General features: G+C 47.6%; 1 protein-coding gene and 1 pseudogene across 3 annotated transcripts in view; one reads left to right on the top strand and one right to left on the bottom strand.

Annotated features, from left to right (window-relative positions):
• The window catches only part of Ccl22 (C-C motif chemokine ligand 22), a 41,000-nt gene extending 21,148 nt beyond the window's left edge, over positions 1–19,852 (top strand). The window contains exons 2-4 of one of the 3 annotated variants that reach the window (XM_074055949.1): positions 7,666–7,859; positions 17,324–17,447; positions 18,206–19,852. In XM_074055949.1, the coding sequence (XP_073912050.1) occupies positions 7,718–7,859; positions 17,324–17,447; positions 18,206–18,287 (348 nt within the window). In that variant the 5' untranslated portion in view covers positions 7,666–7,717 and the 3' untranslated portion in view covers positions 18,288–19,852. Of the gene's footprint in view, positions 1–7,665; positions 7,860–15,345; positions 15,470–17,323; positions 17,448–18,205 lie in introns of those variants that run through there. The other 2 variants (XM_020164657.2, XR_012441947.1) reach the window with 2 other exon arrangements.
• LOC109687020 (uncharacterized protein C9orf85 homolog) lies at positions 1,591–2,260 on the bottom strand (annotated as a pseudogene).
• Positions 19,853–20,907: the final 1,055 nt, after the last annotated feature.

Below are 20,907 nucleotides of genomic sequence, written 5' to 3'. Positions count from 1 at the left end.
CACAAAAGAGTTTGTGTCTGATCCACTGTATGACTTGGGTTTGACTGTTGGTTACAACACCTGATTTTACATTATGGAGTACATGCTCACTTACTCAGTTTCAATGTTTCTTTCTTGAACTTCAAAAAACATTTGTATCCTTCATGTGCTCAATAGTTCCTCATCCCATCTCTTTCTTTCTTTTTTCCTTCCTTCCTTCCTTCCTTTCTTTCTTTGTCTCTCTTTCTCTTTCTTTTTGTTTTGAGGGAGTTTGGTTTTGTTTCTGAGACAGGGTCCTGCTATGAAGCCCAGGCTGGCCTTAAATTCACAATCCTTCTGCCGCAGCCTTCCAAGTGCTGAGATTATAGACATGGACTACCATGCCTGGCCCTCAGAAATATTCTGTGCTCCTTCTCCTTCCTGGAGCAGCTGCCCCTGAACCTGCCGCCACAGGGCACTCCACCGCAACCTTTGAAGTCCTAGACGGAGGGAGGGGAATGGAGTCGGGAGTTAGTAGCTATTCCTTGGTGTTTATTGTAAAGGTAGTTTGTGGAAGGGGAAGTGAGGGCAGGACACGGCTTTCTTAAGACAGGAGACATAAAGAGGAGTTTGTGCAGGTGAGACCATGCCGTGAGGGTGGGGGGGGCTGATGATACAGAAGAGACAGGGGACCTTGGGGATGATGTTCTTGAGGAGGAGGGGTCAGTTAGGAGCAAGGACCAGGCAGTCCCATGGGTGGATGGGTGGTTACGAATGGGTATGGTCTTCTCAGAACTTGTCTTGCTCAGGGAGACAGGGTCAGCAGTCATGAGTGGGATCAGTGAGGAGGAGGATGAAGGTCCGAGAGGTGGGAGGAAAGTATGCAGTGGCCAAGGCAAGTGGGAGAGGAATGAGCCAGGAAAACACGGTGGGGACTCAGGACGCATGGAGGGGTGGCCAGAGGCTGGTGATTTTTTTTTAATAGTGCTCTCACCGGTATTATTTATAATAGGAATGATTCAAGATAATCCAAAATTTTTTATTGACATATAATACTTGTATAGGGAGGATACATTTATATATGTGCTTACAGTATAACTTTTTCCTTCTCTCCCTCTCTTTTTTTTTTGGTGCCTGGGGTGTGAGCTTAGGGCTTCACACTTGCGAAGCAGACTCTCTATCACTTGAACCACACCTCCAGTCTATTTTGCTTTTGTTATTTTGGAGATGGGGAGGGTCTCAAAAAATATTTGCCCAGGCTGGCCTTGAACCATGATCTTCCTGACCTCAATCTCCCAAGCAGATGGGATTATAGGCATGAGCTACTGGCGCCAGGCCCATGGACTGATTTTTTTAAGACTAGCTATAATAATGTCATCTTGTTTTTGCATGAGATAGTTCTGATACTATCATCAATACAATTCATCTGTTCTGAATCTTGTTTAGTTTGGTATTAGGTAATACATTATTCTGAATAATTCCTATGAACTTCAATCTGATACCCAACATGCATTTTTGCAGATATTCTAAAGCAACTTAAAAATTTGATATCAGAAAAATGTGGATGAAAGTTTCACAACGATTCAAATACTGTACACGATTTCTGTTGTTCATGTATAAATTTTGCCTGTTTTCTGTTTCCTCATTAGGATTTCACAGTACTTTTGGTGAAACCCTTAAAGACAACAGTTGGTGAAAAGTTCATTGACTTTGAATAGTCGTATTAATAGTCGTATTAATCTATTTCACTGCTGTCATCCGAATCCTCAGAATCGTTATCAAATCTGAACCGTCATCACGGTCTTCATTTATTTTGCATCTTCTTCTACTGTTGGAACTTTGATCATTTTCAACATTTTCTGCCATTTCTGTTTCTTTATTAAACGGAATACAATGTCTTCTTTTTCACCACACTTTGTGCAGACTTCAAGTTCATAAGAACGTGATCTACGTATTATGTGATAAGAATCTTTCACTATCTTTTTTAAACATTTAACACATTTTTCAGGTTGTGATAATGGTTTGTATTTGCTGTATTTTACACACCATTCAAGAACTTCTTTACAGTGCTGACATACTGCATCATGAAGTGTTGCATTTATTTTCTTGGTTTGAACACTTTTATCAAACTGACTTTTTTTTTTCCATATTGGGATTTGAACACAGGGTCTCACGTTTGCTAGGCTGGCACTCTTACTGCTTGAGCCACTCTGCCAACTCAAACTGACTGTTTTTGAAGCTAAATGTATTTCTGGTGGTTCTGAGGCCTGAAACAAGCCACACTGCCTTTCTGGGAACTCATTACCCAAACCACAACCACCTGAAGCTGGTGTGGTGACGTTTCAGGGAAAAGCAATGATCTTACCACACAGTGATGACCCTGCTGTCAGTGACCTGGAAGGAACTCTGGGAAGGAGGTGACCTTGAATGTGCATTTGGCATGACTGGCTGTACTGTGGAAGATGCAGAGCTGGTAGGGAGGTGGCTTTTACCTGGGCCCTGGTTTTGCCAGTAGACAAGTAAAGAATGGGAGTGGGAGTAATTTGGAAGGAGACTTGCTGGTGCAGGTGAGCAATGTTGTAACGACCAAGCAGGGGAGCTGGGGAAGGACAGAAGGAAGGATGTAAGGGGAGCAATGACAGAGAGAAGAGGCAGAGTCCATCCGGAGACCTAGAATGGTTGGAGTTGGAGGCTCCAGGCAATGAGCTGGATGGCCAGATAGTGGTGACTGAAGAGTGAGTTTCTTGAAGTTGAGATTATGCCAGAGCAGTTCCTGGTATTGCCAGCGTCAAGGGTGTGACCGTGGGACTGAGGGGCTGAGGAGGGGAGGCCCAAGTTCGCTGTAAGATAGGAGGTCGTGGGACAGAGAGGCTGGCTACTGAAATTGCCAGTGAGAGAGAGTGACTATGAGTTGGAAGCTATAATTGTCACTGAGGGAGGAGAAGTAGATAGCAGTGTGTAGATGGCCACAAGGAAGAGGTAATAGGTGGCAGTCCGCTGACATGCATGTCAAAGAGGCTTACAGGAGGATGATCAAGGAGGGTGCTTCCTCTACCCCAGCCCAGTAGTGTGACTGCTGGTGGGGTGAACAGCACCTCTTAGAAGGCTGTAGAGGGAGCAGGGCCCTCGGGAGAACGAGGTTTAGAGCAAAAGGAAGAGAAATCTCAGCATGGTGGGATTTCAGTACTCAAGAGGCTGACGCAGGAGGACGGTGAGTTCAAGGCCAACCTGGGCTACGTAGTGAGACCTGTGTCAAAAGAAAAAAAAGAAGAAAGAAAGAAAGAATGACAGCAGGGCAGGGAGTGTAGCTCAGTGGTACAGTGTGTGCTTAGCACACATGAGAGTTTAGGTTCAATCCCCAGCACGTCCCTCCCCAATGATAGCCAAATGAAAAAAATAAATCAGCACTCGGGAAGCTGAGGCAGGAGGATCCTGAGTTCAGAGCCAGACTAGGCTACAGAGTGAAATCCTGTCTCAAAGAAAGCACCAAAAAAATTAAATAAAAGTCAAAGTTGAAGACAGTTAAGAAAGTCTTCCAGCCAGGTGCTGGTGACTCACGCCTGTAATCCTAGCTACTCAGGAGACAGAGATCAGGAGGACTACAGTTCAAAGCCAGCCCGGGCAAATAGATCTCAAGACCCTATCTTGAAAAAAACTCATTACAAAAAAGGACTGGAGTGGCTCAGAGTTTGAACTGAGTTCAAACGCCAGTAACACAAAGAGAGAGAGAGAGAATCTCCTAAAAAGCAGCACAAGCCAGGCCTATAATCTGAGCACTCAGGAGACTGAGGCAGGAGGATTTGGAGTAAAGGCCAGGCCTGGGCTACATAGCAAGACCCTGTCTCAAAGCAAACAGAATGAGAGAGAAGATGGAGGGAACAGGAAGACATGCACAAGGATGTGCAGTCATTAGAGAAGGGCTGGTAATAGTGAGAATCTGGAAACACCCTAAATGTTCCCTGCCAGGGAATGTCCATAGACAATGGATGATTCCAGTGTGGGATTTGGTGCACACAGTGAAAGTGAAAGTGCTAGAGCCATGTGGGCCAACGTGGAAAACAAGCTCACAGGACAAATGAATCTGCGAAGGGATACCTGGCATGATTGCACTTACTTAGAACAACCAGGCCACCAAACAATGCTGTAGTTTATGTCTCAGGCTACAAAAGTGCCATGATATCCTTGGGAGGGACCCCAGCAGCTTCAGGAGGTGGCTTTGTGGTCACCCACAGAGAGGGAAAGGTGGGAAAGGGTAGCTTTGGTAGTGTCTAAAGTGTCTTACTTCTTAATGGAGAGACTAGAGAGATGGAGAGAGAGGGGGAGAGGGAGAAAGGGAGAGAGACAGAGAAAGAAAGAGAGAGGCCAAAGTCTAGTAAAATGTCATCTGTTAAATGTAGATCCTATGACTTGTTTTATTTTCTGTATGCTTGAAAGATTTCATTTCTAAATTTAAAGGATAAGGCGTGGTCATTGATGCCTGTAATCCCAGTACTGCGTGAGTTCAAGGCCAGCCTGGGCTACATAATGAGACCCTGTCTCAAAAAAAAAAAAGAGAAATTTAAAAGATTTAAAAGATAAGAAAAATGCAGGAAGGGAATTACTATAAAGTACAGTAATCAAGATAGAATAATACAGATAAGCCAGTTCAATGGAATACAATTGAAAGTCCAGAAATAAGTGAGTACATGTATGGGCAATTGTCTTTTGACAAGCATGTCAAGACAATTCAATTTTTTGGCAGTGCCGGGGTTTGAACTCAGGGCCTCACACTTGCTAGGCAGGTGTGCTACCACTTGAGCCACTCCACCAGCCCGAGAACCACCTTCTTAATGAGTAGTCTGATGTCTTCGAAGCCCTGGCCACGTTACACACAGAGCTGCATGTGAAAGTTCAAACTACAAACCTTAGAAAACCCTGGGGGAAGCCTGCACAGCCGTGGATTGGCAATGGTGTGGTAGGCGTGACATCTTAAGCACAGGTGAGCAGAGAAGTCCTAGGTAAACTGTGTGTCACCAAAATGAAAAAGTTCTGTACTCCAAAGAACATTCTCAATTACATGAAAAGGCAAGTCAAGGATTAGAGGAAATCATTTATCTGACGGGGATAATGCATAAAGAAACTACAGCTCAATGACAAGAGACAGCCCAATCAAAAACCAGGCAAAGGACTTGAACAGACACTTTTCCAAAGAAGAACTAGCAATGACTAAAATGCACATTTGCCATCATTAGTTGTTGGGTAAATGCAAATCAAAACCACAGGTACCAGTTGGCATCTACTAGGAGGCCTACCAGGGAAAACAGCAGGGGTTAGTGAGAAAGGACTCAGAGCTCTAAGATATTGCTGGTGGGGATGTGAAATGGTAGCACCTCTTTGGAAAGTCTGGCAGGTCCTCAAAAAGTTAAGCATAGAAAAGTGTGGCTCACCCATGAAGAAGAACGAAATGTTATCATTCGCTGATAAATGGATGGAATTGGAGAACATCATTCTGAGTGAGGTTAGCCTGGCCCAAAAGACCAAAAATCATATGTTCTCCTTCATATGTGGACATTAGATCAAGGGCAAACACAACAAGGGGATTGGACTTTGAGTACATGATAAAAGCTTTAGCACACAAGGGAGGGGTGAGGATAGGTAAGACACCTAAAAAATTAGCTAGCATTTGTTGCCCTTAATGCAGAGAAACCAAAGCAGATACCTTAAAAGCAACTGAGGCCAATAGGAAAAGGGGACCAGGAACTAGAGAAAAGGTGAGATCAAAAAGAATTAACCTAGAAGGTAACACACACACACAGGAAATTAATGTGAGTCAACTCCCTGTATAGCTATCCTTATCTCAACCAGCAAAACCCTTGTTCCTTCCTATTATTGCTTATACTCTCTCTACAACATAATTAGAGATAAGGGCAAAATAGTTTCTGCTGGGTATTGAGGGGGTAGCGGGGAGAGGGAGGGGGCGGAGTGGGTGGTAAGGGAGGGGGTGGGGGCAGGGGGGAGAAATGACCCAAGCCTTGTATGCACATATGAATAATAAATAAAAAAAAAGAAAAGAAAGAAAAGTGTGGCTCACGTCTCTAATCTCAACTACTTGGGAGGCTGAGATCAGGAGGCTCGTGGTTTGAGGCCAGCCAGGGCAAATAGTTCACAAGACCCCATCTCCAAAATAACCAGAGCAAAATGGGTTGGAAATGTGGCTCAAGTGGTAGAGCACTCACTTTGCAAGTACAAAGCCCTGAGTTCAAACCCTATTCCCACCAAAACAAGGGCGGGGAGGCTTGGTGTGTGACTTAGTGGTAGAGCACTTACCAAGCATGTGAGAGGCCCTGATTCCTAGTAAAATATTCCTAGAAAATAAATTAAAAGATTTTTGTGTTTTTTTTCACTGCTAAGTTCTACCAGATTTTTATTGGTTTTTTTCCTCAGAGCATTTTAATTAGTGTACATTAATTATAAAGGAAAAAAGTTTTTTAAAAAAAGTAAAACACAAAGTTACCAATTCCACTCTTACACATATACTCCAAAGAGTTAAAAACATGTTCACATAAAAACTTGTACTCAAATACTCACTGTAGCATTATTTGCAATAACCAAAAATAGAAAAACTTGAACACTCAGCAGCTGATAAATGTTTTAAAAATGTGGTATATCTATACAATGGAATATTATTCAGCAAAAAAAAAAAAAAAAGAAAATGCTGATACATGCTACAACATAGATGAACTCTGAAGGCATTGTGCTAAGTGAAAGAAATCAGACACAAAAGGTCATGTATCTCATGATTCCATTTGTTTGAAATGCCCACAAAACGTAAACCCAGAGAGAAAAGAGATTAGTGTTGCCAGGGATTGGGGAAAGGAGAACTAATGGAACTGCATTCATTGTTGTGGTTGATGAAATGTCTTGGATTAGATAGGAAAGATAACTGACAACATGGTGAACGTTGGAAAAAACACTGAATCTTACATTTTAAAAGGGTGAATTTTATAGTACGTAAATTACTTCTCAATTAAAAAAAAAACAAACCAAAAACCCATGCCCTTGCACACTTCTAAGCCCAGCTACTTGGAAGGCAGAAGTAGGAGGACTGTCAGCTAAGGTCAGCCCAAAGAAAAACACAAGACCCTATCTGAAAGTAGTAGAGTGGCTGCCTCACAGAAGTGAGTTCCTGTGTTCAAACCCCAGTACTGCCAACAAAACAAAAACAAACAAAAAACCTGGCACCAAATCCAGGCTCCATCAGAGTGGCCCTGACAGGTGGCTTCTCTTCCTGGAGCCCCAGTTCCTCCTGGGGGGACAGTAGCTCAGGCTGCCCTGGGCTGAGCTGGATTCCAAGTGTGTTTGTTGCTGTCACTGCTGCCCCTTCTCCTGATCTGACAGCAGCCGCAGGTTGTAAACAGTTAGGGGCAACTGAGCTCTAGTGCCAGACAGGCCTGAGAGCAAACTTGGGCCCCACCACTCGCTAGCTGTGGTCTCTCTTAAGGTCTCATTTTCTCCATCTGAGAAATGGACATAATTACAACAGCCCCTTCAAGGTGTTGATGTTGGGGTATGGTGGGATAGAGAATGTAAAATTACAGGACATAATGAGGCTGGCACTCAGTCACACTACCAGTTTGTATTAGTCAGCTTCCTGTTACTGTAACAAATACAAAGACAAATACAAAGACAATCAGCTTAGAAAGAGAAAAGGTTTATTTTGTCTCATAGTTTTGAAGGTTTCAGCCCTCATTGCTTTGGGTCTGTGGTGACGTAGAACGTCATGGTGGGAGCACATGGCAGAGAAAACTTCACATCATGGCATGGAGAGGGGAAGAGGAAGAACCGGCATCCTACAAGCCCCTTTGGGGACCCCAGTGACCTAACACCTCTCTCGGCCCCACCTCTGAAAGGTGGGGTATGTGGTGAGTAAATTCTACCACAGGCTGGGGACCAAGTGTTTAATGTATGGACATCTGGAGGACACTCTAGATCCAAACCATACCACACCTGGCATTATTATTACTGTGCTGGTGGCTGTCATTTAGCCAATTAACTCCAAGAAGTTTTTCCTTCTTCCCTCCACACCCCTGCTTTCTCTATCCTCCAGGTTTTCACTTGCTTTAGTCCCCTAGTTTGACCCCCAAGTGGTTTGGGCTCAGCCTTAGCCCTGGCCAGAGCCAGGACCAGGGCTCTTGCCTGAGTCTGTCTGCTCTCATGGCCCTGGACTTGCCGGCCCACGTCCCTGGCTCTCTCGGAATTATTCTATGCCTTCCTCTCAGCTCCTGCAGCAAGCTGGGGTGCCGACCCCTAGCCAGGGAGAGAAATGGCACGATGTCCCCAGGATGCTTCAGGACAGGGCTCACAGCAGCTTGGATAGCAGGGCCTGGAATGGTCCTCCCAGCCCTGTGGGGAGCCCTGGCTGGGGCACCCCCTGCTCTGCTGAAAAGAGGAAGCTCAAGGCGGCCACTCAGAGCAGGGACTTTCTTTCTAAGTCTCAGTGGAAGCAAAAGCCCAGCCATTCTACTTCTAGGAATTTATCTTCCCCGCCCCCCTCGAGAGCTAACTCACTCAAGGAACGTTGTTTGGGCATTTTATGTAAATGCAGAGGACTGGAAACTCCCAAATGTCCAACAGGGGAATGGCCATGTGCAAAATGGTGAAATCACACAGCCATTAGAGAGAATGGGCATCAAATGGACTGAGAGGTGCATTTCAGGTGAAAAAAGTAAGGTGCAGATCAGTGGTTTTGAGTCAGCATGGCTGTCAGTCATCAAGAACACAAACAATAGCCAGGTGCTGGTGGCTCAGGCCTGTAATTCTAGCTCCTCAAGAGGTAGAGATCAGGAGGATCATGGTTCAAATCCAGCCCAGGCAAGTAGTCCAGGAGACCCTGTCTTGAAAAAACCCATCACAAAAAAGGGCTGGTGGAGTGGCTCAGGGTGTAAGCCCTGAGTTCAAACCCAGTACCAAAAGAAAAAAAAAAAAAAGACCATAAGCAATAAATGCCAGCAAGGATGTAGAGAAAAAGGAAGCCTCATGCACGTTGGTGGGAATGCACTTAGTGCAGCCATGATGGAAATCAGTATTGGAGGCTTCTCAAAAACAAAAATGAAAACTGCCATACGGTCCTGCTGTACCACTCCTGAGTATGTAACTGAGGGAGTCTCAGTCAGCACATTTCAGAGCCATGGCACAGCCACGGTTACATGGCAGCATGATGGCCAAGCTATGGAATCAGCGGAGGTACCCATCCACTGATGAGTGGATGAAGAAAATGTCACACAGCCACTCAATGGAGCATTACTCAGCCATAAAGAAGAACGAAATCATGCCGCTTGCAGGAAAGTGGATGGAACTGGAGGTCATCATGTTAAACGACATCAGCCAGACTCACAAAGACAAGGATCATGTTTTCTCTCGTATATGCGACCTAGATTTTAAAAAAAGACATGAAAGTAGAAGGGGAGCTATTTAGGAAGAAGAAAGAGACCAGTGGAGAAGGAAGGGACAAGAGAGGTAATGGAGGTGAATATGATCAAAGTAATGTTATACATGTATGAAAATGTCACAATGAAATCGCTAAAAATGTACAGAAAACCCAAGCAGTAGTTTTGTCCTTACTGTATGCTATCCTCTTACGTTCATTCTCCCTCCCTCCCTTCCTTCTTCCCTCTCTAATGAACCTTATGTTTGCATTTGCATATGCATAGACTGTTTCCAGGGATAAACAAGAAATCGCTAAGTCTAATGTCTCTGAGGAAGTGAAATGAGATGGGGGGTCTTGCCAGTCCATGTCTTACTGTATCGATTTAAACTGGGGTCTTTTTTGCATAGGTCAGTCAAGCACAGGAAAAAAATGGGGATTGGTGGGCAGTGAGCTGCCCCCTCCTCTGAGCCCCTGCCCCCACCTACTGCCTTGACTTCCCCTCCTCAGAGGCAATAATACTATCAAATTGCGGCTTGCCTTTCTAGATGGAAACTAGCATTTATGCAAAGGCAGCTTGTGTCATGGATTTTTACGGTGGCAAAATATGCAGAACATAAAATTTGCCATTTTAACTTTTAATGTGTGTGTGTGTGTGTCTGTGGGGGGACCTTGAGCGTCCTAAGCCCATGCTCTACCACCAAGCTACACCCCCCCCAGCCCAGCGAAGGAATTCTTACATGATAAAAACTTGTAATAAAATAAAATAGGTTTTAGAATTCACTTGAGAAGAAGGAGCTTGAATAAGCATGGTACTTAGAAAATAGAATGTTATTCAGTGCTGTTAAAAAACAAAAAACAAAAAACAGGCCATGAAGTCACAGAGGACAAGGAAGGGTCCTTAGAAACAGGAAGGGGAAGTCCCCATTTTAGGCCTTTTCAAGTTCAAGGTCAGCAGTGCTGACACATTCATGCCCTCCCTCCATCTCCAGAACCTTTCATCTTCCCTAACTGAAGTCTGCCATTCCCCTTATACCCTGAGCTCCTGTCAACTCCATTTTACTTCTAGTCTCTATGAACCTGGTGACTCTAGGACCTTCCTAGAGGTGGAATTATGTCGTATTTTTATTTTCGTGACTGGGTTATTTTGTTTAGTATAATATTCTCAAGGTTCATCCATGTGTCAGAATTTACTTCCTTTTTAAGGCTGAGTGACATTCCAGTGGGTGTATATGCTACAGTTTGTCCATTTGTTACTTACTGGATATTTGGAATGTTTCTATCTTTATGTAATTAATTAATTATTTTTTAGATGGCGCCTCTCAATATTGCTCAGATTGGTTTTGAACTTCTGGGTTTAAGTGGTCCTCCTACCTCAGCCTCCCAAGTAGCCTGTACTACAGGCACAAACCACTGCTCCTGGCTTCATATTATTTACAAAACAAAAATTAATTTAAACAAAAGAAGGAAGGTTGGAGTAACAGGATTGGACCTGAGAGACTTCACAGCCCACAGGGAGCAGAAAGGACAGTGTAACCACCGACGTGAGGAAGGAAGACTCCCCTGCATCAGAACATCCTCCCTTCCTCCTAATGCCCCCACCCAAAGAGGAACTCCCCTTCCTTTCTTGGAAAAATAGTCCACTGTGCCCTGTCCTGGCACCCAGGGCTCCTTGAACTTGCTGCCTGCCCTCCTCCAGGGGGATTCAGGGCACTGGAGCAGGCTGAGGCCCCCGGGCGTCAGGTGTGGCTCACCTTCCTTCCAGCCCAGGCAAAGGGGATAGGGGCTGATGCTGCTGCATAGGCTAGGCCAAGAGGAGAGGCCTGGGGCCAGCCAAGTCTCTGGGGACCAGGGACTGTCCAGGGGGCACTCCTGGGAACCCACTCATGGAGGGATCGCAGCCCTAGAGTGGCCAAGAGAAAACCCCAAGGTTGAGGAAGAACCACAGCTACTTCTGTCCCTCACCGCAGGATGACTTCCACACTTAAAAAAGATTCCTTTTGTAAATGTCACAATGTACCCCCAGTATAATAATAATATGATAATTTTTTTAAAGCAATATTCCTTGGCCACGTGGAGGATTGACTGAGCCCAGAAGTTTGAGCCCAGCCTGGGCAACAGAGCAAAATGCTCTCAAAAAGATTTTTTTTTTTTTTAAACATGACGCATTTTTGTTGTTTTGTTTTTTGAGGCAGGGCCTTGCTAGGTAGCCCAGACTACTGATCTCCTGCCTCAGCCTCCTGAGTGCTGGGATTACAGGCATGACACGTTTAAATATTCAGGAAAGTTATTAAGAGTGGTTCAGTGAGCAGCAGAATATTCACCACTGAACATCAATGTTGTTCGGTGCTTCCTTTTGCCATTTTTGCTTTGTTTCTCCTTGTCTCTCTCTGGGACACACACATACATACACATGCATGGCTATTCACATTCATATGTGTACATTTCACATACATCTGTCACTGTACGTGTACGTGCACAGACACACATACTAAATACACGGCAAGTGCAAGGCCCTGAGTTCAAACCCCAGTACCACCAAAAAACACTAACCACACAGCAATTTATGTATACACATCTGCATTTGACTTAACAGTCATATGTGTACATACACACATGTATACGTAATGCACTTCTACAAATACATGCTCACACATGCATTTTCTCCCCAAACCCTTTGAAATTAAGGTCAAAGTGACATTCACCCCTAAGTTTTTCAGTGTACAGCTCCTAAAACCATGACAATTCTGCCACGGACGTTTAAAGTCTTTAATGCACCAAAAAAAGTCTACAATAAAGCCCCAATATCAATATCTAGTCTATATTCAAATTTCCCTAGTTGTTCTCAAAATGTCTTTCACAGCTGTTTCAAAACTAGAATTTGATCAAGGCCCCCTGGTACATTTGGCTGTTAGGCTTTTTTTTTTTTTTTGTGAGACTGGGGTTTGAACTCAGGGCTTCATGCTTGCAAAGCAGGCACCCTACCACTTGAACCACACTTCTAGTCTATTTTGCTCTGGTTGTTTTGGAGATAGGGGTCTCATGAACTCTTTGCCTCTGCTGGCCTCAAACTGTGATCCTCTCAATCTCAGCCTCACAAGTAGCTAGGATTACAGGTATGAGCCACCAGCTTGCAGCTAGGCTGTTAGGCCTCGTAAGTCTCTTTTGATCCTGATTATTTTGACTCACTTAACATTTTTTAAACATTAACTTTTTGATGACCCTAGGACAGTTGTCTTGTAGAAGATCTGAAGGTCCCACCTTTTGGGGTTGTTTGTGTTCTTATGGCGTTATTTATCTGTTTCTTTTACTTCGTGTAGTTTTGTTTTCTTTTTTAGACTGGATCTCACTATGTTATACCCAGGCTGGCCTTGAACTCCTGAGCTCAAGCAATCTTCCTGCTTCAGCCTCCCCAATAGCCAGGACTACAGGGGTGACACTGTTCCCAGCTCCTGTGTTTTTTAAAACCTGGAAAATAGTGCTAGAGGCTTGATTTGCTTTGGGGGAGGTTTTTTGTTTTTGTTTTTTTTAATTGGTAAACATACATACATTGTAACTATTTTTAAGCACACAATGGTCCTTATGTACAATGTGCATCAAGTATGCTCACTCAGGGCCTCCTTTCCAGCCACTCCTCCAGCCCTCTTTTGTGAAGGGTTTTTTTCAAGATAATGTTTCATGAACTGTTTCCCTGGGCTGGCTTCAGATGGCGATCCTCCTGATCTCTGCCTCCTGCATAGTTGGAATTACAGGCTGAGCCACTGACACCCCAGCTCCATTTTAACCATTGTTAAGTGTATAATTTTGTGGCATTCAGCGTGTTTGCATGCTTGTGCGACTGTCACCATCCTCCATCCTGAGCTTTGAATCTGGCAAAACTGAGACTCTGTCCTCATTGAACACTGATGCCCTTCCCTGTCCCCAACCCCTGGCACCCCCTCCCCGTGCTGGCCCTGTGCATCTGACTGCTGTGGGACCTGGGGGCACTGGAATCAGACAGTGTCTGTCCTTGGGAAACTGCCTTTGACAGAGGTCCTCCAAGGTGACGCTCACCCGTCATAGTCTGTACTACCGGGAGGAGGCTCCTGGCCACCTGTCAGCTCCTGCAGGGCAGCCTCTCCCCTCTGGCCACCTGCTCAGCCCTTTCACCCTGACAGGGCCTTTGCACCACCATTTCCGCCTGCTGCTCAGACTTCAGCTCCAATATCACGCTCTAATGAGGCCTTTCCTGTCTGTTGTCCCCAGCGCTGCTTCCCTGTGGTCTGTCTGTTCCTTGTTTCATTTTCTTCACCACACCAATCGCAGCCGGATGTTCCCTTGTTTGGCAATTGTCTGATTGCTGTTCATCACACAGGCAAATGCTATGAATGTGGGGACCTCTGCCCTCCTGTTGAGGGCTGTGTCCCTAGGTCCTGGCAGCCCGGCTGGCACATGATAGGTGCTTGTATCCATTTCCTCGTGCTGCACACATTACCACAAGCACTGTGACTTAACTCACCTTTATCAGGGAGTAGCTCAGGAGGTTGGAAGTTGATGTCAATCTCCCTCAAGCAATGGAGGGGTGGGCAGCACACGTTCCTTCTGTAGGCTCTGGGGGAGAATCCTCACCTTCCCTCACCTTTTCCAGCCCCTCAAGGCCATGTTCACCCTTGGGCTCCTAGCCCTGCACCACTGGGACCTCTGCTCTGTCATCTGTCTCCTCTTTTGACCCTGAGCCCTGCTTCTCTTTTGCAATAACTCTGTACCACCCAAACCACCCAGGACATCTCCCTATTTTAAGATCCTTAAGTTAATCACCTCTGCAAAGTCCTGTTTACCACGTAAAGTAACATAGCCACAGGTTTGGGGATTAGGACGTGGTCATTTTTAGGGGGCCGTTATTCTCCCATGGGTTACTGTACATTGAATGAGTGAAAGAATAAGTGGACAGGTCCTTACAAACAGAATTCTGAGTCTCGAGTTCTAGGCCTGGCTCAGGTACCAGGTGGCTGTGGAACTTTCAGGAAGCCCCTCTTGCTCCAAGCCTCAGTTTCTTCCTTCTGAGCTCCTACCATGTGCCTGATCCTTGGAGGACCCAGGGAATGCCAGGAAAAATAAAAGAAGAATCTGAAGAGGATCCGGGAAGGACAGAGCCTGATGTAGTCTCCTTGGGGTCATGTTTCAGGTCACCCAGAGAATGTGAAGTTCTGAGACAAGGGCTTGCCAAAGAGGTGACATTTCAAGCTCTTGACTCACGAGTAGGAGTTTCTGTGGTAGAGAAGTGGAAAGTGCCATTTGCAGCCAGCCCAAAGCTGCAGAACTCTTTGAGGAACTGTGAGTAGAGTGGGGATAGAGACTGTTGGGGACATGTCTGGAAAGGAGGCCTTGAAGGCTGTAGTCAGGAGCCTGGGCTCTACTGTTAGGATGGGGAGTCACAGCAAGGTTTGGAAGTAGGAGAGAGGGAGGCACATGCAGCTTTGAGTCTGAAAAAAGGACTGAGTACATGAAGACAGAGGTATGGGGGTGGGGGAAAGTTCTTTACAACTTGCAGACTGAGATTCTTTGAGAAACCCCAGAAGAGGCTGGTTGGGGGCCAAGAGATCAACCTCCTGGTCCATAGGCCTCTCTTCATGGGCCACGATACCTTAAGCTGTAAGCTGGGCCTCCCTTCTCTCTTCCTTTGTAAATGGCCATTGAGATAACAGGTTGGGCTGTGGATTTGCCTCCCCACTTCCACTCGGGGAAGCCCAGTCCCAGAGAGTACACAGTGAACAGGCTCTGGGGAGCATGCCGCCAAGAACCCAGCCTGAGGGGATTTCACACGTCTCTAGAGACCTGGAGGTAGCGCAGGGTGGGGGTGCCCTCTGAGTGATTCCCCGCCAGCACATTCCTCCAATCAGAGGAACCAGGACTTCTTCTTTCATGAATGTCAGACACTCCAGGCTGACCGTGACTAAGAGAGGTCTGAGGCAGGTGGGTGGGTGGAGGCTGTGCTTAAATACCAAGCCTCCCTGTCCTCTGGTGAATAGACACCTGACCTGGGATCAGCACAGAGCATGGCCAACCTGCAGGGTCCACTCCTGGCAGCTCTAATCCTGCTTTCAGTAGTGTTTCCAGCAACCAATGCAGGTGAGGCTGGGTACGGGAGGGGCTGTGGAGGCTAGGGCTAGATACAAAGGTGTCTTCCTTCTCTGCTGAAAAAAGTTGGACCAAGAGGAAAAGAACCTAATCTGCCCTTGGCTCTCTGGCTTTGGGGAAATGGGTTCACAGCCCAACTTTCCTCTGGAAAGGAGGCCTAGCTTAAAGCTTGAGGGCACTGCTAACCTCAGTTTACACATCGGTAAAATGGGCATTCCTTTTTGTGGTACTGGGATTTGAACTCAGGGCCCAGACTTTGAGCCACTCTACTAGCTCCTTATTTTGTGATGGGTTTTTCGAGATAGGGTCCTGTGAACTGTTAGCCTGGGCTGACTTCAAACCACGATCCTCCTGATCTCTGCCTCCTGAGTATCTAAGGATTACAGGCATGAGCCACCAGTGCCCGGCTTTAAATGGGCATTCTTTTTTTTTTTTTTGGTGGTACTGGTGTTTGAACTCAGAGCCTCATGCATGCTAGGCAGGCACTCTACCACTTGAGCCACTCCACCAGCCCTAAATGGGCATTCTTGTTTCTAGGACCTGTCTCAGCTGGATTGGGGGGTTGTGATGGAAAGGCCCCGGGATCTCCTATCCCACACAGCTGGGACATAGGATCTTGGAGTTTAGATGTAGTGTGGCAGGAAGGCAGGGAGGGAGAAGAGAGTTCAATGAGTGCTACAGTAAAACAAAGGAAAACCGGAGTTGGGGACTATTACCTGGTGACCAGAGGAGGGTCACCTCGCCTCAGAGGTTCAAACAGCCAATGAAATAACATGTGATTATGTGTGGAACAAGTTGTTACCCCTCCCCCATTTCTGTAACCTGCTCTAAGTGGTATATAAGGAAAGCCCCCTTTGTGCTCAGGGCTCAGCCTTTGGACACGAGTCCACTGAGTCGCGGCTGGCTTGCTTACCTAACTTGCTTCCTGAAAGTTCTCTCAGTCTCTGAGCCCTCCTGCAACACTAGAGCCCCCACGGGGTCAGGCCTGAGAGGGGCAAAGCTGAGCCAGGCTATGGGATCCTCCCTCGGAAACTGGTACTGCCTTCTTAGCACCTCAGATTTGCCTTGGAGCCTGTCCTTAACACAGGGGCGCCTGACCCCTCTTCTCTTCCACATTGCAGCTGCCTCTGCTCTGGGATGGGCAGAGGAATGAGCACTGAGAGCCGTTACCCACAGTGGCCCCCAAGCCCTGGGTATCCTGAGCTGCCCTAGCCCGGCCTCATGAAGTCGGCAGTATTACTGTCTTGATCAGAGGAGGAAATTGGGCCTCAGAGATGTTAAACCACTTAGCCAAGCTGGCAGGTCTGTGTGTCGTCTCCCATCTGAGCCTTGGTCCTCGCTATGCCACAGTCTCATTGTGTGACCTAGACCAGTGCTTCCACGTCTCTGGACTCTAGCTTTGCCAGTACACCTAGGAGGAGTACAGTAGATGTGAGCAGAAGCGACTTTCAGTGCTATGTTGCATGGGATTTGCAGGTCTGGGGTGTTGCGGGGGGAGAGCTCCTGTGAATTGCTCCCGGGTGAGCTCATACTGTTTTTCCATAGACCCCCTCCCCCACAGAGCAAGCCTGTAAAGCACCTTATGGCTCAGAGGGGCCGAGACCCTTCTAGAAGCCGAGGGTACCTTGATGCTCAGTTGCTCAGAATCCATCACCTAGAGCTGACCCTTGCAGGTATAGGCACTGGGCCCTTAGTGGCTTCTCAGAACCTCAAGGTAGGATTTTTGAGGGCTCAGAATCTCAGGCACCACTCTTCCACATGGAACAGAATCTCTTCCTGGAGCCTGAATGACCTGAGGTCAGGATCTGGGGCTGAGGCTAAACTCTGTGTGGGTGTCCCTCCCAGGTCCATATGGCATCAACGTGGAGGACAGCGTCTGCTGCCGGGACTACATCCGCCACACTCTGCCCCTGACTGTGGTGAAACGTATCTACTGGACCTCGGACTCCTGCCGTAGGCCTGGCATTGTGTGAGTAGGGAGCTGGGGCCACACAGCCTTGGAGGGCCTGACAGGTGTGGCCTGGGGTAGCTAGGGGCAGGGGTGACGGAAAGAGGCCTTTGGATGGAGTCTGGACGGGTGTGGCTGGAGGAGACAGCTCAACCCAGTTTTTGGGAGTACCAAGAATGAAAATGAGGGCCTCATTCATCAAATACTGCAGAACACCTACTGTGTGTAAGCAACTTGCCAGGGCCTGAAGATGAATAGCTGAATAAACAGAATACTGCCTGGTGTGGCCTGCTAACAACTGGCAGAGCTAGAATTCGAACCCAGATAGACTGACCCCGAAGTCTAGAGTTTTGGCCACTATACAGTGCTCTCCCCGCCAAGGCAGTGTCTGTGACGTTATGAGACTAAGGACTCTCTTCCGTGGCCTAGCCTAGTACTCAAGGCCAGGACTGACTCCCATCTGCTGAGGGTCCTGAAAGTCCTTTCTGGCTCATATCCTCTTTTCCTTGAGAAATGTGGTTTGCATTCAGTAAGTGATTCACAAACGTTGAACACTGTATATAGCAAGTACTTTCACATATAACAGGTAACATACAGAAGGTGGCTCATAAATTTTGAGACACTCCACGTATCAGGGACTCCCAAATACAGCAGGTGATGCATAAATGCTGAGCCCTAAATACAGAAGGTAGTTCATAAATGCTAAGCTCCCAAGGTATGTGGCACTGTTTCTGCCTGCCAACACCGTGATGAACCTCCCTGTCCTCTCCTCCCTTCAGCTTGCAAACCTTCAAGGACCTGGAGATCTGTGCCAACCCCAGAATGCCTTGGGTGAAGAGAATGCTCCGGAAGCTGGGCTAACAAGGAGGGGCCCTATGACCATGGCCTTGGCTGCTCCAGGAAGGCTTGCCAGGTGTTGGCCTTTCCAGCTGCTCCGAAACAGAAGCTGCTGCCAGAGCTCTCTGCGCCCCTCATCTCTATCCCTGCAGCTGCTACCTTGGCCAGGCCTCCCCATCACACCCGCCTGCCTCCCGTCTGACCCCTCCAACTCCTCCTCTGACTCAGCACAGCCTGGCCAGTCCCTTTCCTGGCTCCCCACTGCTCCAGGTGAAATCAGAGCCCTGGCCTGGTCCCCATCCTCCAGATCTGGATGCCTCCCTGTCCCTACCTTTGCGCCTCTTCCCTTCTCACCATCCAAGCCCATGTCACCCATTCCCACTTCTAAGTCTGTCCTGAGAGGTTGCTGACACACAGAACGTCCTTCCTGCCACCTGCCCATGTCTGGTTCCACTGCCCTCCAGGGCTTCACTCAACACCACTGAGTTTCACTTCTCAGACTTCCTTGGCCCCCTGAAGCTCGTGATAGATCTGACCAGTCTGCTTGGAATTCTTGAGGTTCAGGCTTTGCCCTCCAGCCCCAACTGGTTAGACCAATGTCCTCACCTGGCCTTCTGTCCCTGGCTTCCAGCACAGAGCACCGAGCAGAGTCTGGCTCAGACTCAGAGTTCAGAAGGGGCTGCAAACTGAATCAATAAAAGCAAGGTCCCCCTACAAAAAAAGGGCAGTCACTAGAAAGAGGCCAGCTGGGGCAATCGTGAATTCCCACATTCGCCTGATTCACCTTACGCCCCCGTTTTTTCTATGGGTTGGGTTCTTTTGCTCTTTTTCTTCCCAACACTCTGGACTAACCTCTTCAGAGTTGGCCCCACTCCACTTCCCCTGCCTCCTTCCCCTGTTAACCAAATTCATGCTATGGTGTCAATGACTCCCTTGGCTTGGTGTTATAAGTTCCAGTTATATTTATATAGGAAAAGAGGGTAAATATGAGGCCAAATGTCTGAATGAGAGAATTTTAGGAATGGGAGGTGTGGAAGGGGGTGTGCACAGGTGGCATTTTCCTGGCACCAGGAAGCAGATGGCTGCTGTGTGTGGAGGAGAGAATGCAGTTAAGTGAAGGAGCCTGGGTGGAGACTGCCCTCAGGTGATTGGGGCCAGGCTAAGAGCTGGGATTTGGGACTTGTCTGTGCCTCCCTGGAGACAGCAGTGTCTCAGGGAGAGGGAATGAACTTGACATGGGCTCAGCCCTTTTGGAGGGAGCCTGGTTAGAACTGTGTGGCAGAGGTTGGAACTGTGGCCCTGAAGAGACCATTCACATCTCTGAGCCTCAGATGACAGGTGAAGATGACAACAGCCACCACACAGGGCTGCTGAGGGCTCAGGGCCAAAGTGCAGGGAGTGAGTTTGCCTGTGTCCCCCACAGGGCCCAGGTGCCCCCAGGGCCTGGGGTCATCTGCTGCCAGCCACAGGCACTAGAAGTGGTATCTGCCTGCTGGTCGCCAATGGAACCCTCAGTGTCCTGGGATCCACTTCCCTTCCTGTTCTGCCCTTGCCCCTGGCCTCTGGAAAATAAACCCTTTTCAATAGTGTCTGCTTTGGTTCCTTGACATTTGTGGTCCCTGTGAGATGGCAGGGAGGGGGACATGGCTCATGCCTCCCACTGTGAAGCTTTGACACTGAAATATGAGGTGACTTGCCAAGGTCATCCTATGAGTGAACACAGGGACCTAGAAAACAGTCACACAGGTGGTATTGTTCCAGAGCTCCTGGGCCACCAGGGACCAGCATCAGGAGGACTTGACAGGACTGTCATTGAGTCCTGGGTGTGGAGCTCGAAGCAGTGCATGCATTCAGTGGCAGTGTCCTGTTCCTGCACAGTCCAGCCCCGCACTGTGTCCAAGGGCTGCCTTGAAGGTGGCCATCACCCCTAGGCCCTTACTTCTAATGGCTCAGTGCTCCTTCTAGGGGTTGTACTCTTCCATGAGAGAGGGGGAGAGAATGGAGGATTGTGGGAATGTGCAATGGGCTGGGCTGGGAAGCAGTGCTCACCCATTCTGCTACCTCATGTTGGCAGGACTCACACTGCCACCCTGATTGCAAGGGATGATGGGAAACAGAGCCAGGCTGTGCATGTAGGAAGAAGAAGTGGGAATGGCAGCACCTGAGTCACCTGATGCTGGTCTCCCCTAGAGTCCTCGATTTCCATGGGCCCTGCCCCTTTCTCTGGGGGCTCCTGACACAACTTATTCTGCCAGAATGGCAAAAAAGGACCCCTTGTGATTGACGTCTTCATGGTTCTCTGAGTATAAACAGCCATTAGGGACATCTGTCATGTCCTGTTCCCTTTCATAGATGCCTCTCATGGTGGAATTTTCAGGAGAGTAGCTCTAGTTAGGGGACAGAGAGAGCAAGTCAAGGCTTCATTTCCCCCTCCCCAGAGGACAGGAGGGTCACTCATCTCTTCTTCCTCCCTGGGTCTGGTAGGAGCTGGCCTGGCTCCCAACCCTCCTCTCCACGGCAGCTCTGTTTAGCTTCCAGGGCTGGAATACCCTTTGTGTCCTACAAACACAGCACAGACCCCCTGCTATCTGGGCCACCCAGACCTGGTCATGGCCACATAAGGAAGTTGTGGGCAACCCCTTTC

This window comes from Castor canadensis, chromosome 15, assembly GCF_047511655.1.
Source record: "Castor canadensis chromosome 15, mCasCan1.hap1v2, whole genome shotgun sequence".
Taxonomy (NCBI): domain Eukaryota; kingdom Metazoa; phylum Chordata; class Mammalia; order Rodentia; family Castoridae; genus Castor; species Castor canadensis.
Note: the sequence above shows the minus strand (reverse complement) of the source record. Positions and strands in the feature narration are given on the sequence as shown.